Source organism: Octopus bimaculoides, chromosome 3, assembly GCF_046866305.1.
Source record: "Octopus bimaculoides isolate indiv1 chromosome 3, ASM4686630v1, whole genome shotgun sequence".
NCBI classification, from domain to species: Eukaryota; Metazoa; Mollusca; class Cephalopoda; order Octopoda; family Octopodidae; genus Octopus; species Octopus bimaculoides.
The window spans coordinates 82,037,578-82,056,546 of NC_142930.1; the positions used below are offsets into that span (position 1 = coordinate 82,037,578).

The 18,969-nt window shown below is 36.9% G+C and overlaps 1 protein-coding gene across 2 annotated transcripts in view; it reads left to right on the forward strand.

Annotated features, from left to right (window-relative positions):
* LOC106869133 (cilia- and flagella-associated protein 410) overlaps nt 1-18,969 on the forward strand; it is a 44,897-nt gene that overhangs the window by 17,077 nt on the left and 8,851 nt on the right. For both annotated transcript variants that reach the window (XM_014914708.3, XM_014914709.3), the window contains exons 2-5: nt 5,182-5,247; nt 8,993-9,216; nt 17,406-17,550; nt 18,779-18,854. In XM_014914708.3, coding sequence (XP_014770194.1) covers nt 5,182-5,247; nt 8,993-9,216; nt 17,406-17,550; nt 18,779-18,854 — 511 coding nt within the window. The remainder of the gene's footprint in view (nt 1-5,181; nt 5,248-8,992; nt 9,217-17,405; nt 17,551-18,778; nt 18,855-18,969) is intronic.

Below are 18,969 nucleotides of genomic sequence, written 5' to 3' on the forward strand. Positions count from 1 at the left end.
ATATATATATATATATACACACACACGTGTGTGTATGATGGGCTTCTTTCAAATTTCTACTACCAAATCAAATCCACTCCCAAGGCTTTGGTTGGCCCAGGGCTATAGTAGAAGACACTTGCCAAAAATACCATGCAGTGAGACTGAACCCATGCAAAACTTCCCTCACAAGGCATTGGCCAACCTGCTACTATAGTACAAAGCACCAACTGACAATGTCCACACAGTGGCAATGTTCCCTCAACCACATACTTCTGAAATGTGTATGAGGGGGAGGCTGAAAAGTTCCTGGCTTTCAGAGTATCACAAAAAGCCTGGTTGAAGGCCCAACCATCTGAGTTCTTTTACAGGGCTTAGAAAATCTGAAAGACTGCTACAGTAAGTGTGTGAATCTGAGAGGTGAATATATTGAATAAAATCATAATTAACTGATCCTCCTGTATTTTCTTTTACCTAAAGCCAAGAACTTTTCAGTACCCCTTTGTATATGTGTATATCACATCATCATTTACATCCACTTTTTCCATGCTGGCATGGGTTGGGTGAGGTTTATTAGTGCAGTTCTACAACTGGATACTCTTCCAGTTACCAACATTTTACAAGTAAGGTATTTTTATTCCACTGGCCTTCACATAAAACTGCTGAGCGTGTTGTATACTAGTAACATAAACAAATGCACTCTTGCTCAAAAGGTGTCAGTGTGAAAATACATGGAGAAAACATTCACACACACACACATACACATGTGCTCACAGAGTTAAAACAAATACAATTTACTGAAGAAGGGGCCTGAGGGAAAAGTAATGTTGACAGATCTTAAGTTGTTGCATTTCATGGAGAAGATGACATTGACTGGCACTATACTTTGTGTGGGAGAAAACACACCAACATATCCAGGAATGGTGAAACAGATGTGAAAATTTGTATGTATACATATATATATCGCCTGACTGGCCTTCGTGCGGGTGACACGTAAAAGCACCCACTACACTCTCTGAGTGGTTGGCGTTAGGAAGGGCATCCAGCTGTAGAAACTCTGCCAAATCAGATTGGAGCCTGATGTTGCCATCCGGTTTCACCAGTCCTCAGTCAAATCGTCCAACCCATGCTAGCATGGAAAGCAGACGTTAAACGATGATGATGATGATATGTATATATAGGCATGTACCTTTAGGTATATGTATGTATATGTGTATGCTTGTATGTATGTTTATATACGAACTGTCAAAGCTACATCTCTGAACTTGACAGCCTCTCATCCCTCTAACACACCTCTCACTCAGCGCCACCTCCATTATCACTCTCTTATTCATCATGCCATTGTCACTCATGTCTTTCTAGTTTGCCTGCCCTTATCACTCATGTCTCTCTTGTACTTGCCTTTATCACTTCTGCTTCTAGCGCTCATGCTCAGTCACTGTCTACTCTTCTCAATCACACTTCTATGCTGCCATTATAACTGAGGATTGCAGTGTATATCTGGTTTACCATGAATGCCACAGGACCTGTCAGATCCTCTTTCCAACACTTCTGCCCTTCTCTCTTTTATCTCTAACACACTATCTCTCTCATCATATTGAAATATCTACTTGAAGGACTGCCTGCACTCCCCTTCTGGCCATTTGGTATTAACATCCACTCTCACCACTTATCCACATCTTACTATCCATCAGTCTTTCACCCCTATCCTCTCTGGTGCTGGAACAACAATAGAAATACACCCATTACACTGTTAAGTGTAGGGCTGTGAGGATCCTTTAACCTTGTCAACATTTTAACACCCTTTCTAGTGCTGGGTTTTCAAACTTTTTGACTTGCGGACCCCTTTATATTTGAGGCTTTACCTTGACAGCCTCTCATCCCTCTAACACACCTCTCACTCAGCGCCACCTCCATTATCACTCTCTTATTCATCATGCCATTGTCACTCATGTCTTTCTAGTTTGCCTGCCCTTATCACTCATGTCTCTCTTGTACTTGCCTTTATCACTTCTGCTTCTAGCGCTCATGCTCAGTCACTGTCTACTCTTCTCAATCACACTTCTATGCTGCCATTATAACTGAGGATTGCATAAACACTTATGAAATTTATACATAAATATTTGCTTAAAATAACATTTTTACATTTATTTATTTAACAGTATTTAACAAATAGGTTTATTGTCAATTAAAAGATTTCGATTAAAAAACATATATAAAATCAGATTGCCCATAAAAAGTATTTGCTGTCCACGGACCCCCTGTCTTGTCCTTACGGACCCCCTGTGGTCCGCGGACCACAGTTTGAAAACCCCTGTTATGACAGACTGCAACCAATATACTCTGTAGAATGGTTAGTATTAGAAAAAGCATCTGGCTGTAAAAACCAAGCCAAAAGTGAAGCTTATAAATGAGTTCCTAGCCCATCTAGGGAAGAGGCAATAACCCATCCAACTCATACCAGCATGGAAAGCAGATGTAAAACGATGATGATGATATATGATGGGTTTCCATATTATAGCAGAAGATACTTGCCCAAAGGTCACAGATTGAGACATAACCAGGAATCATATTGGTGTAAAGCAAACTTTGTAAGTGCATAACCATACAGAATTTACATTATTTACATTTGACGGATATTTTTCCTCATCTTGTTTGTTGTTAACACAACGTTTCGGCTGATATACCCTCCAGCCTTCATCAGGTGTCTTGGGGAAATTTCGAACCTGGGTTCTCATTCCTAACGATGTTACTATTATTATTTTTTTATTATTATTACTATTATTAATCAGGTCGCTGCGGTGAATCGAACTCGGAATCTTGGGGTTAGTAGCCCGCGCTCTTAACCACTACGCCATATGCCTGTGAACTGCATAACCATACATTCCTGTTTTATATCAGTAACAGGAAAAAAGAAAAGGTCACTGAATGAGCATTGGAGAGAGCAGCTACTACCATTTCTTTCTTTCTCTCTCTCTCTCTCTCTCTCTCTCTCTCTCTCCTATGTATATGTGTGTGTGTGTTCATTTATTTTCTTCCAAAATAAAAAATGAACATGAAATTGCTGGCAGTGGCTTAATTGCTTTCCTGATGCTAAATCCTTTAGTTTGTAACCATGGCAACCAAAGAAGACGTAAATACCAGAGACAAATTAGATATTCATTGATTGAAGATGATTTCTTGTGAGATTCTAGAACAGTGGAATTCCATCAACTGTCAAACTTGAAATATGCTATAGGTAATTATTGCAAATCATGTATCTGGAATAAAATGAAAGGAAATACAAAAAAAATGTAGCACAATGGAAGACAAACATATCTATAATACATTAAAAGTCAGTTTGAATCTTGTTTGTTTGCTTGCAATGTTACCCAGCCAAACTGGAGCATAATGGGAAAATACTATGAATTGACTTTACCTTGAAATGTTAATGAAACAAGTTATACTTAAATTGGAGCAGCAGTTATTGAGATATTCAGGGTTTGCGGGGTATAAATACCCAAAACGGTGCATAATGGGAAAATGTTTCGAATTTAACTTCATCCTGAAAGGGAAGAAACTCTAACCTTTTAATGTCACATTCATTGAAATAACCTGGAAAAGAAAAATTCCAGGAAACAAAATTCCATTGCTGGGAAACTCAGAGTTTCCTGCTGAACCAATGAGTCACAGGTAGTCTAGTATTTTTATATATGTAAAATTTAAGAATTTTGATAGTGAAGTTATCAGCTTTTTATATCATTATTATTATATGGGACATGGGAGTGGCAGAATCATTTGAATATAGACAAAATACTTTGTGGTATTTGATTTGGCCTTTAACATTCTGAGTTCAAATCCCACTGAGATAAACTTTGCCTTTCATTTTTTCAGGGTTGAGAAAATAAGTACCTGTCAATCATCGACTAATTACTCCTTCCTTCAAATTTCAGGTCTTGTACCTATGCTAAAAACATTATTTTTAAGAGAGTATTGTAGTTCACTAGAAGCATTGTGTATTGTTTGTGAAATATAATGTGTCTTGAATGGCACAACAATGCAGAGTGGATTATAATAACTGTTGTAATTTAATTATAGTTTAATATAATGTTAAAGAAGTGATTTTTAAATTCTCAATCGCAGGATAATGCTAATAATATAGCCTGAACAGGATAAGCTACCCCTATTTTGCAGAAAAAAGTGTAGGTGGTTACATTCTGAGTTCAAATTCCACCAGGATTGATAAAATAAGTGCCAGTTGAATACTGAGGTTGATGTAATCGACTTACCCCTCCCCCAAAACTGCTGGCTTTGTGCCAAAATTTAAAATTATCATTATTATTATTGAGTGAGAGAGCAGTGCATGCCATCAAAGTGACACTGGGGTACAAATATACAAAGCCCAATGTACCCATCTGATAAAAGTACATCAGGCACATGCATCACAACCATATGTGCACAACATAGTGATTTCATATCAAGATAAACAGTGCATAACTTTGCACATGGGGCCCTGTTAGAATTTTCTTTAGGTCTAGTAGCCCATCCTACTCAAAAGGACCCTGAATAAGGACGTTGAATGAAATACCCATGTTTCCAGAGATAAATTATTCAAACCCCAAAGAATTCCTCTCAACACATGGCTATGATGCTCCCCCACTACTTCTGCTCATAATCAGAGATGCACATATTGTCAACCACCAAGAGACGTGCTCAACTAGTTAAGGTCAAACAACTGACAAGCCTCTCTTTTACACTAAGACAAAACATATACTTGATATCACTTCCATCAGAAGCCATGAGAGCCAGTGCCTGGTATTGCATCTGGGCATTTATTATTATTATTCAGTAATCTTATCTTTATCATGTGCTTTCACTGCACTACCAAGCACAGCTCTGTGTACCTTGGGTATGTACTGTGGTTTGTTGTGGTACTCTTATTTTCACTGTATCGAAAGTGTTTTATATAGGATGTGTGCAGTGCCTAGTAGTGCTATTTTCTGTATGTTATATATACTTGTAAGTCCTGGTGTTTTTGTTATGTATTTGTCTGAATGTGTTTTTATCATACCTAATCTGCCTACTATAATAAGAATTGTTTCTGTTTTTAGGCTCCACATTCAAATTACCTCTATTTCCAGATCTTAGTATCTTGAAAGTTTCTTCATTTATTATTATTGTTGTTGTTATTATTATTTCTTTTTTTTTTTTTTTCTTTTTTAGGTCTTGTGATTTATCTGACATTACAGTAATGAATAAACTAGCAAACTTGGAAGTATGCAGCATTAGGTAAGATTGAAATAAAATTTAAAACAAAAATTAAGTAAAAACAAAAAAAATAGGCTAGAGATAGTTTGGAGCAGTTTAACCTTTTATATATATATATACATTCATGATTGTTATTTTGCTTGTTATTTGTAAATTAACTGTCTAGACATTTTACTGTACTTTCTCTCTTTTAAAGAAGTTAAGTTGTTTTTTTAATTAAATTAAAATTGAGGTTGAAAGAGCTAAATCATGTTAATAACATGTTGCAGTAGGATGAGTCATTTAAAAGTACTTACATTGTCTATCATCCTTGACTATATATTTATTGTTGGCTGATAATCTTTTAGTGATGATGAAATCTGACTCAGTTATGAATTGGTCTTAATTAATCTATCTTAATTATGGTCCTAATCTGATCTCTCTTTGTTGCCAAGTGATCTCTACTATGATTCAACAGTCTATTTTTGGCAGTTGCCTCCCGTTATTGTGGTTGTGTTTACCATTAGTCAACAGGGTCTGTGTGTTCATTTTAACTACTATTTTATTTGATATAGGTTATTTAATATTTATTAGCAATTATTTAATATTAAGATGCAGGTATGGCTGTGTGATAAGAATTTTTATTCCCAATCACATGGTTCCAGGTTCAGTCTCACTGCATAGCACCTTGGGCAAGTGTCTTCAACTGTAACCCCAGGCCAACTAAAGCCTTGTGAATGGATTTGATAGATAGAAACTGAAAGAAGCCTGTCGTGTACATATGTATATATGTGTATGTGTTTGTGTGTGTGTATGTTACTGTCTCCTTGTCTTGACATTGTGTAATAGTTGTAATCAAGTATCACTGTCATGCAAGCAGTGTCCTTTGTTTTCAATCCTCCATGAAAACATGTCTGGTCATGGTGAGGCTGATGACAGAAAGAGCATCCAGCCATAGAAAATCCACCTTAACAAATTCCATCTCGTGACTTTTCATTCGTTGTGACGACAATGGTTCCAGTTAATCCGATCAACGGAACAGCCTGCTCAGGAAATTAACATACAAGTGACTGAGCACTCCACAGACACGTGTACCCTTTATGTAGTTCTCAGGGAGATTCAGCATGACAAGGCTGGCCCTTTGAAATACAGGTACAACAGAAACAAGAGGAAAGAGTGAGAGGAAGTTGTGGTGAAAGGATACAGCAGTGTTCACCAGCAACACCCCCACCCCCTGCCGGAACCTCGTGGAGCTTTAGGTGTTTTCGCACAATAAACACTCACAACACCTAGTCTGGGAATCAAAATCACGATCCTACAACCATGAGTCCGCTGCCCTAATCACTAGGCCATTGCACCTCCACAAATTCCATCTAACTCATGCAAGCATGAAAAAGTGGACATTAAAATGATGATGGTATTGGTAATAGATTGATTTCAAATTTGGCACAAGAGGTGGAGCTAAATCGATTATGTTGACCCAGTATTCAACCAGTATTCAACCCAGTATTCAACCAAAAGAGAGAAAAGCAAAGTCAACCTCAGCAGCATTTGAACTCAGAATGTCATGACAGACAAAATGCTGCTAAGCATTATGCCCAGCATGCTAACAGTTCTGCCCACTCTCTGCCTTTAAAGAGGTTTATAATAGATTATTTAATATTAGTTTATTCTTTTACTAATTTCAGTCATTTGACTGCAGCCATGCTGGAGTACTGCCTCTAATTGAAGAAATCGACCCCAGGACTTGTTCTTTGTAAACCTAGTACTTATTTTATCGGTCTCTTGTCCCCAACCACTAAGTTTTATGGGGACGTAAACACACCAACATCGGTTGTCAAGCAATGGGCGAGGTGGGTGGGGGACAGACACACAAATACATATATCATCATTGTCATCGTTTAACATCCGCTTTCCATGCTGGCATGGGTTGGACGGTTTGACTGGGGACTAGTGAGCCAGATGGCTGCACCAGGCTCCAATCTGATCTGGCTGAGTTTCTACAGCTGGATGCCCTTCCTAATGCTAACCACTCCGAGAGTGTAGTGGGTGCTTTTACGTGCCACTGGCACGAGGGCCAGTCAGGCGGTAATAGCAACAGCCATGCTCAAATGGTGTTTTTACATGTCACCTGCACACGACAGGCTTCTTTAAGTTTCTGTCTACCAAATCCACTCACAAGGCTTTGGTCGGCCCGAGGCTATAGGAGAAGACACTTGCCCAAATTGTCACACAGCGGGACTGAACCCAGAACCATGTGGTTGGGAAGTCAGTTTCTTACCACACAGCCACTTCTGCACCTATCCACATAGCCACTCCTGCACCTATGTTTGGTGATAGATCGTTAGAATCATTAGATTAGCACTATTTAGTTATGGTCCCTATGTTCTGAGTTCAAATACTACTGAGGTCAATTTTACCTTTCGTCCTTCCAAAGTCGATGAAATAATGTATTAATCAAGTACTGGAGTTAATTTATGTTCCAATAATGTATTCTAGATTTGAATGCTATTATAATAAAAGAGCAATCAATAGCACAAAGACCAAGAGTTAGTCAGAGGGAGAAATGGTGAAGGCTGATTTCAGGAGGCTGAACCTAAAGAAGATGTTGAGAGATTGCAACAAGTGGTATATGATTGTACTGAATGACACTTGTCCTAACCATGCAAGCATGGTAAAATAGATATAAGATTATTATGAGTATATATACTTCCATAGATAGGCAGGCAGGTATCTATATAGGCTGTTTCTTGTACTCAGTGTAAGCCATCTAAATATTTTCCAGTAGATGCCAGCATGGCTGTGTGGTTAAGAAGCTTGCTTTCCAACCACATGGTTTTAGATTCAGTCCTTCCGTGTGCGACCTTGGGCATGTGTCTTCAACTGTTGCCTTGGGGTAAACAAAATGTTTTGAGTGGATCTGATAGACACACGTGCATGTGTGTGTGTGAATATGTATATTTGTGTCTACTTGTCTTGCCAGTATGTGATAGTGAAGGTGCATGGCTCAGTAGTTAGAGTGTCAGGCTCACAATCATGAGGTAGTGAGTTTGATTCCTGGGCCGGACTGTGTGTTGTGTTCTTGAACAAGACATTTTATTTTACATTGCTCCAGTTCACTCAGCTATAGAAATGAGTTGTGACATCACTGGTGCCAAGCTGTTTCGGCCTTTGCCTTTCATAACATGAGTGACATGGAGAGGGGAGGCTGGTATGCATGGGCAACTGCTAGTTTTCCATAAGGAACTTTGCCCAGAATTGTGCCTCAGAGGGGAACTTTCTCAGTGTAATCTCATGGTCATTCATGACTGAAGGGGGCCTTTACTCTATGTCACAGTTGTAAACAAGTGTTACTGTCATACAAGCAGTTTCATTCATTCCCAACCTTCCATGAAAACTTGTTCTGCCATGGGAAAATATTACCTTACTTGGAAACAGGTGAAGGTTGGCAATTGGAAAAGTTTCTGATAGTAAAAATATGAACCCCAATGAATTCTTACCCATGTAAGCATCAAAAAGTGGACTTTAAAGTTATAATAATGATGGTGATGTCCTGAAGTCTAACAAATGTTTCACTCTTTATTATTAAATGAATTTGTTTTGTAAATTGTGTTTTCTTGTCAAACTTTTCATTAGACATTGATGATGTTTCTTAAAAGTATAGACAAATATATATTAACACCATATACTATCAGTATATGTTCAAATTATTTTAAACCAATATACTGGCTATGTTTAATTTTTTTAGAGAAAATACACTAACAGCATATCAATTTGCCTTTTGCAGCAGTAATTTTATTGAATCAATTAAAGACTTCCAGAATTGTAAAAAGTTACGAGAGCTTTATGTCCGAAATAACAATATTTCAACTCTTGGTGAACTTTGCTATTTGAAAGAACTACCCAACCTGAAAGTATTGTGGATACAGAAAAACCCAATATCTGAACTAGAAAACTATAGAAATACTGTAATCCGCACTCTACCAAACATTGAAAAACTTGATAATGTTCGTAAGTAAATGGTTTCTTTTTGTTGTTTCTCATGGCAGGTTCATTGTTAATTTGAGATGATTAAGTATGATGTTGCAAGACGTGTTGAATTCTAGCATCAGTACGAGACCCGATCTTTCATACATTCATTCGCCATTAATACTTTTTTAAATGTATTATTTACTAACAGCTACTTTCATAAGCTAACCATTTAAACTGACCCCTCAATATATAACTTCTTAATCTCTCTCTCTCAGCCTTTGTTCCTCCTTAATTCTTCATATAATTTTGCTAAGATAATTTCTCATTTCTTTGGATGTTTAATTTGTCATCTGCCATGAACACTTTAAATGAATATCATTTATCAATTGCTAGTTTCATAAGCTAATTTAACTTTACTATCTCCCCCAAATTAAACCTTGATTGTTCATGGTGCTCCCGCCCCCACCACCAATACCGGATATTTTTATCTCTCTCTCTCCTCCCACCATCTACACCGGATAATCTCTCTTTCCTCCCACCACTATTACCAGATATCTCTTCTCTCCTCTCCATTCCTCACTGGTACTGTCCTCTATATTACCTGCACTCACTCTCTTTTTTTCTCTCTCTCTCTCTCTCCTGGGACAAATGCAACTAGCTTAGCTGCCCACCTACTCAACCTGCTATCTTTCATTTCGTTTTGTCTAGAAATTTGTCATCAACTACCCAGTAATTTTCCATGGACATATCAAAGTGAAAGAGAAAGCTAATGGGCTGTACATGCGTGCTTGTTCCTCTGTGTGTGTGTGTGCACGTGTGCATGCATGCTTGTTTTTGTCTGTCTGTGTGCATGCTTGTGTGTATATATGGACGAGCTTGTTTCCTCTGTTTCTCTGTCCGAACCCCCCCTCCCTCACAGGTGGTACCCTCCATCATACCTACAATCTCCTCTCCTTGGACAAATGCAACTAGTCTAGCTGACACCCTACTTAATCTACCATTGGAATATTCATATTTGCAACACCAGTAATGCTTAGACTAAGACTACATGTTGAAAAGCAATGTTCACTCTGACAGGACTTGAATCCAGTGAGGCTTGGCAACAGGAAGGGTATTCAGCTGTAGAAATCATGTTGAACCCACACAAGCATGGAATGTAGATGTTAAAATAATGATGACAATGATGATTATGATTATGCACAAGACCAGAAAATTGCATTTGTGGGTTGTTGATCAGATTGACACCAGTATTTGATTAATATTTTATTTTATCAACCCTGCAGAGATGAAAGCAAAATTAACCTTGGCAGAATTTTGAACTCAGAATGTAACACAGGGGTGGGGAAACCCCTGCCCACGAGCATATTTTATTGTGCCCACAGACTGATGTACTCCTATGTACAAAATATAATAAAATTTTCAATTATAAAATTTATACAATATTCATATGCCTATTATCAATATAGGTCGCATTTCCACTACGACTTAAAATGGTTAGACTTGAACAGAAATCATCCGGTAATTGCCATTTGAATGGAAATTTTATTTTTACTATAAAACACATATTACTAGGTTTGTACCATCCCCTTGAGACCCGACTACACTCTAACTGAAAAATATAGAATACCACATAAGTAATATAAACATCCTAAATTCAGTGGCAGTATTAAAGAAGATGTTATGCATTAATTTAATGTGTTAAACTTATCTTTATTAATGTATATCAAATTATACATAGATATATACAAGATTTACACAGATATGAGACCTTTTTCATTGGAAATTTTTGCCCGCTATGCTAAAAAGTTTCCCTACCCCTCATGTAAAAAGCCATAAGAAATACTACTAGCCATTTAAGATATTTTTATATCAATTCTTCTGCATGAGTACAGGTTACCTGGTTGTAGAAAATTAAATTTGTGAAGTCTAGTGTTTTGCATTGCTACAATGGGAATGATACACATTTCTGAATTGAGTAAATTGAGACATGAATAATGTGCTAATTTCTTTCTTTTTTGTTATTACTGAATCTTATTAAGACGATCATATCAATATATAAATGTGTGTGTGACTGAAAACACCTCCCCATATCAACCTCACTGCCTTAGTTAAAAAGTCATTGCTCCTAAAAGCAACTACCTCAGTAAAATGATGAACAAATTCACTCCTTCCTCTGCCTTAGTTCATACATAAGATGGTACAGAAAGTGTAAGACAGAGGGACAGAAAGTTACAGTATTGCTCATTAGCAGATAAGTTGTTTTTTTTAATTATTTAACATATGATTGCTCAACTGGCTCAAAATGGCAACCAAATCTCTCATAAATCACATTCTACTCATCATCATCATCATCATCATTGTTTAACGTCCATCTTCCATGCTAGCATGGGTGGGACAGTACCACAAGAGCCGGCCAGGCTGAAGCCTGCACCAGACTTCTGTGACTGTTCTGGCTGGATTTTTACAGCTGGATGCCCTTCCTAACACCAACCACTCAGCAGAGTGGACTTAGTGCTTTTTACGTGGCACAAGCACAGGCAAGGTGAGTAGTGCTTATTATGTGGCACAAGCACAAGCTAGGTCAGTTTTGGCAAGGTTTTTACAGCTGGATGCCCTTCCGAACACCAACCACTTTACAGTGTAAACTGGGTGCTTTTAAGTGGGACCTGTGCTGACAGGGTCACTAAGTACTTGCAAGATAAAAAAAATAATTTTTTTTAACTTTTAAGAGGGGAGGAGGCAGTGTATATTATTATCATTACTAGCATCAAAAATGACGGCTAATTGTAGTGTTTTATATATAAATAAGGTACATAATAATCACAGAGACAAACATTCACATATGTCCCTTGTACATGCACACACATACACACATATATTCACACAGAGTTGAAATGTTGTTTGATTTTTCTTTTCAGCGTTGAATGTTCATCATTCCACTTCCATTGTACACACACACACACACACACATTCACATGACTCCCTTTTATATATACACACACACACACACACATACTCACAGAGTTGAAACACTGTTTGATTTTTTTTTTTTTCACCATAGCACTTCCTTCATCCCACTACCAAGTTTGCCATCATCCCTTCCTTCGTTATTCATCTATCACTCCGTCCTTTCTCATTCATATGTTGTGACGGAGAAATACACAAGAGTATTATTATAGTAGAAGATATGGATGGTAAATCAAATTAATACACTTGTCAATGTTCACATACATTCACATACTTCCTTTGTACACACATATACTCACACAAAGTGGAAATGCTGTTTGATTTTCCTTTTCAGCATTGAACGTTCATCATCCCATTTCCATTGCGTGCACACACACACACACATTCACATACCTCCTTTTGCATACACACACATATATACTCACACAGAGTTGAAACGCTGATTTTAGCTTTTTCACCCCTTCCTTTGTCTTTCATATGTTGTAAAGGAGAAAAACAAGATACACAATGCACTCTTTGCCACTTCCTCTCTCTCATTGCTATTACTTTCTCTCACTCCCTCTCAGTCAGGGCTATTACTCTCACTATTTCTCCTTCACTGAATTACTATTTTCTCTCATCTCCCTTCACTTATACTACTCTGCATGATTTTAGACAAGTATGTATGTATATATATATATATATATATATATATATATATATATATATATATACACACACACACACACACACAAATATATAAAAACACTATGCTCATTATTATATTAGGAGATTGTTTTTATGACTACTCTATTCTTTGTTGGCATAAAGCAGACAAAACTTGTTGAGGCTGTATTCTACAGCCAAATGCTCTTTTCTTCTGCCACACCTTACTTGTTTTCAAGTGAAGTACTTCATTCCACTGGTCTTCCCATGCCAAGCCGCAGGACATATTGTTATAAACAATACATATATTGATACATCAACATTTATGCCTGCTTCCCCTGCTAACATAGGATGGACAGGTCACGTCATTTCAAGTCAGTTCTTCTTCACAATCATTGTCTCCCTCGGCAGGAGACCATGCCTCACTCATGCATTTAATTTTTGTGCTATTTCTACAGCTGGATGCCCTTCCTGACAATAATTATTCTACAGAGTGTACTGGGTACATTTTATCATCACACTGGCACTAGAGAAATTGTGTCTTTGACAAGACTAAGGGGTCTTGTCAAATCTTGTTCATCAACCAGTTTGCAGCATGTACTTGGTTCATTTTTACCATAGCAAGCATACTAATGAGGTTGTCATACCCTTAACAAGACTAAGTAGTTCTCTTAATCCTACTATGTCTCTGCTCGTTCATTAACCATTTTGGAGATGTACTGGGTGCATTGTATCATGGCACCAACTCTAATAAGGTTGCCTTGTATCCTGCAAGACAGCAGAAGATCATCACTGCTTTACATTGTCTCTGTCCATTCCAGGTAACATGACCAGTGGAGTAAGTAAAACAAAGAGTGATTGCAGAAAAGAGGATATGACCAGGGAAACAGAGTGAGTAAGGTGATAGTATCAAAGAAGAATGAGAAATTGGAAGCCATCACAACTATTTATATTGAATCCTTCCTACTTCCGCCATCTGTATCTTGCTATTTCTTTCTTCTCTATCCCTTTGAAGCTTGAGTTAGAAGAGAATGCATCAAATCTATTGGAATCAATGCACCTATACCTGCAAACAAGGAGCTGCCAATGTCTCCTCCATTATACTGTGTTATCATTCTCATTATAGCCTTTTTTACTATCTCTCTTTATTACTTCTCTCACTCTATCTCTCCATCCAGGCATTTCCCATGTTCTCAATGTGCTCATTGCTTTAGTTCACCTGCTGCATATGAAATCTACTTTCTCTCTTATCTTGCCTCTGATTCCACTACACCTCTTGTGCATCTTTTCTTGATACTGGGGACATTATATGGAATGTCTGCTGACTCCTTTTCTACATACCAAGTACTCCCTGACAGTATCAGAGTCCTACTTTCATTCTTACATACTAAAACTTAGTTTTTGCTAAGTTTATTTTACAACCCTTCAATTCTGTGTTTTATTTCCTTATTTTGAATCTGCTCCAAATCTCCTACAGATTTACTGTAAGAACATGCTAAATTCATCACTGAATTCATTATTGACACACCTTGCTGCCTGCACCTCTGTACATGGCTTGTTTGGCCCTCACAAATCATTCATCTAGCCCCACCCTCCTTAGTAAACACTAGGTCACAGAAAAAGAGGACTTTGTCAGAAGCCTTTTCCTGGTTGACAATGCACAATATAGGGGATTAATTTTAGTTAAGGACTTTTCTTGGAGAGGGACTTGTGTTTTACTAGCAATATAACTTCAGTGGTACCTTTTCCTGAAGTAAAACCAAACTGCATCTCATCCAGTCTAATTTTGTTTGTAATTACTTTGGCATTAACTCTTTACCTAATTTCTTTAATGTGGTCCAGTAGTTTGATACCTCTATAGTTTCCTTTCTCCAGTGCATCTCCTTGTCCTTGAAGGAGTTTACAATATTACAGTACCAATCATTAAGTAAGACACCTTCCTGTGTTATCCAATTGACTATTTGAGTGACTGCTCTATATGCTTACTTCACCAGATATCTTAAGCATCCTATTGACTGTTGCTTTATCTACTAATTTCTCTATCTGCTATACTGCTGCTACTTTGGGTAGCTGGTCCTTGTTAGATTTACATGGGGTAGCCTCCCTCCCTCCTTTTCTCTCTTCTATGCATTCTCTACATTCAACAGCATCTCATTGTAGCATTTTCATGCCTCTTCCTTTTTGTCATCGGTTAAAGTGGGTGTCATTCTGTATAAAGTGGGTTATCATTCTGTATACACTTCGCTCAATCCACTGTAGTGCACTACCTAAGCAATCCAAAACACCTTATACTTTTGATCTCCATGTCATAGGACATCTGCAAACTTCTTTCTGCCTCTCCCCTTACTGTATATACCTGATGTCTGACATATCTTATAGCTATTTGATAATTTTCACTGCTGTCCCCTCTCTTCCAATCCTTTGAAGACTGCCTTGCACCTGTAATGGCTCTATCTACAGTACCTCAACTTGTACATAGACAGGACCATGCACTAGCAACAGATCTAGTCTGTAACATTTAGCAAATTATCTAGTAGAAAATATCAGTCTTATTCAAATAAGGTAGTAGCTTTAATGGAAAGTCTCTTAACATTTTGGTCTTTCATCAGATGATAGAGAGAAGTGTAGAGGGAGCGAAATAGAGGTTAGAAATCAGGTGGGAATGCTGTTCTAGAAGAGGAGTTCACACGAGAGAAAAAAATAGATGTGTTTATGTAAGTGAAGGAATCTATCTGTCTGAAAATGGGCATAAGGGGAGATGTGTGTGTGTGTGTTTTAATGTGGTGTATATGTGTGAGTAGATGTGTGCAAGTGTGAAAATATAGTAGAGGTGATGGCGTGTGTGCGTAATCATTAAGGAAGTGGTATGAAAGCCTGTGTATGAGAAGGTAAGGATGGATGTCACTGTGAAGGAAAAAAATCATGTTGGGGAAGTAGATGGGATGACAAGAGAAATACAGAAGCTGTGATCATTGTATATGTCAAGGTTCGTTTATACTTTGTCATTCATGCATATCCAGCAAAGCATGTTCATCTTGTTTTTATCTAATCTTTGCATGTCTTCCACATTCAACATGTGTGTATGTATGTGTGTGTGTGTGTGTGTGTGTGTGTGTGTGTGTATATATATATATATATATATATATATATATATATATATATATACACACACACACACACACACACATATATATATACACCTACATATCATTATCATTTAATGTCCATTTTCCATGCTGGAATTGGTTGGATGATTTGACAGGATCTAACAAGCCACAGAGCTGCATTAGGCATGTGTACATCATCACTTACTGTCCATCTTTCAGGATCCAGTGAACCATGGGATTCCATTCAGCTCTAGTACCAGCTTTGGCATCTTTTCTACAGCTAGATGCCCTTCTTAATACCAACTTTTAAAAATCGAAAATTATCCAAAAAACTTATAATACTTAATCATATCAAAGGGAAATGGAAATTAATAAAAATTTTCACTTCCAAGTGGCCTAGCGTATAAAAGTTTAGTCCAAAGACTATGAATTACTCATAAGGTACAGTGTGTATTTAAATACATAAGAGGAATCCACTCATGGGATTCCTTACGCTAGAAAGAACAGCTAGGTTCTAGAATCACAAAATTAGGGAAAGTTGGTATTTTTTTATTGCCAGTGAGGAGCTGCGCCTGCGCAGTAGATCTGAAAAAATTAGGATGTATAAACGAGAGGCATGGAAATGATTGCCTCGTGTTTATATATTTTAGTGTTAGGTGTACCTGATGGAAACGACTTCACCTAGAAAATTATCTTATTTGCTAAACTAAAGTCAGAAACCAATTGGTCCAGGAAAAGAGATGGTAAAAGTTTTTATTCTTCATTTCGTTCCTTTCGGGATTTTGTCCCTAATTCTTTGGTTCTAGAACCTAGCTGTTCTTTCTAGCGTAAGGAATCCCATGAGTGGATTCCTCTTATGTATTTAAATATAATCTGTACCTTATGAGTGTATATATATATATATATATATATATATATTACATAAACTAGCAGAAACATTTATAAATTTTGAGGTATAAATAAAATAAACTTACCTCTTTAATCTGTTTGATACCAACCCCCACCCCTTGTTTCTGTGATTCAAACTTCTATTTTGAAAAATTTAAATTAGAATCTTCAATCAATGTTTTTATGTTAATTTAGGGGTGGCGAGCTGGCAGAATCTTTACTGCGTTGTACAGAATGCTTAGTAGCATTTCTTCCAATTTTACATTCTGAGTTCAAATACTGCCTGGGTTGACTTTGCCTTTCATCCTTTTGAAGCTCATAAGTATCAGTGAAACACTGGGGTCAATATAATCAACTTGCACATGCGCACGCACAATTCTTGGCTTTGTGCCAAAATTTGAAACCACTTTTTTTTATTTCGAATTAAGTTCCAAACATCAGCTTAATAATGACAGCTATTTAGGTACATTTTTGATTATTTTCAAAATGAATTGTAACCAAGGTAATGTATTTCAACAGAAATATGGTAACAAAGAGGTTAATGATTTAATTTTACATACTTTCATCGTAATATATGTATATATCTTTATTTTACCTTCTCTCTCTCTCTCTCTCTCTCAGATGTGACTCAAGCGGAGAAGGAAACTGCAAAGAAAGAGGGTTTTGAGATTTGTATTCCAAAAGAGCCCACTCCGCCAACTAAACAAGATACCCCAACATTTTCAAACTGGAGACAAACGATTGAGCTATCTATTGAAGAAATCAAGTAATTATTACAATTATGAATTATTTTTATTTTCCAATAATATCAAAATAGAATGTAAAATATTATACTTAACAGAATTTGAATATTCATACTATGCTTTACAGTGAAAATTAATACAGATTAAGAAGAAAAAAAATATCCTTTCCATAAATAAAAAATAATAAAAACTTTAACTGGATTTGAACTCTCACCCTAAGCTTTACATTGAAGAATAAATAATTACTTCTAATAAGGTAAGAAAGAGGGTGAACTATTCTCAGTAAACTGTAAGGAAAAGATGATATGCAACGTAGTTGACACAAATTACTATATATTAATAGCTATTTGTGAATCATACTTAGAGCAGATACATCATTGAGGAAGCCTAACAAAGTACAGTATTCATCTCAAGAAATCATCTCTTATAGATGTATAGTATTTAAAAGACATGGAAATATATCAAAAGCAAAACATAAAATCATCCAACAGTAGTGGTAGTGGCATTGCAAAATAAGTACTTCTGCTTTCTAGGCTTCATCAGTAGCAAGTATCCACTGTGTCTACTGTATGTGCTGATGAAGCCCAAAAAGGCAGAAATATGTATTTAGCAGTGCCATCATCACCAACTCAGAGAGGCAAGGCATGTCATTCAAATGCCTTCAAATTGATTGCCCTGCCTTATGTATGGCAAACTTGAAGATGGAAGACGCTCTGTCAGTGGCCAGCACAAGCGCTTTTAAGATTAACTGAAAACAACACTGAAAAAGTGTCATATCCTTCCCAACAGTCTCATATCAATGGCTGCAGATCACACTAGCTGGCGCAACACATACAAGACTGGCACTGCTAAACTCCAAGATCTACTACAGAGTGAAATAGCACACTGCACCTGGCAGCATGAGCAGAACCCTGGGAGTCAATGAAAGTAAGGCTTTACATGCTCCACCTGTGGGCATATCTGTCTCTCCAGAATCAGACTTCATAACTACAAATGACATTTGGGAAAAGTACTCATCACTTCGCGATGTTCATGAAAGAAGAAGACATTGCCACTGGACAATTTTTGTCTGCTGTTGATATATTTCTGTGTTTTTACACCTTTGAGAAATACTTTGTCTCGATGAATATCACAGTTTATTAGGCTCTCAATGATATATCCACTGTATGATATACAGGTTGCTTTTCAAACTAATACTGCTTTTGTTACTAATAACAAATCTATATTAAGGATTTTTATGTCTATTTTCAGTAAAGTCCGAATAGAACATAACTTGGAACCACTGCATATAGATAAACTTCTACCACCTAGTCACACTCATAAAAGGGTTAGTATACATTTTGGTACAATCCTAATTGCTATAAAGGACTTATTTACTTTCAATTGTTATTTTACATAATCATTTTTTTCTGTTTTTGTTTTGTTTTGTTTGTTTGTTTTTT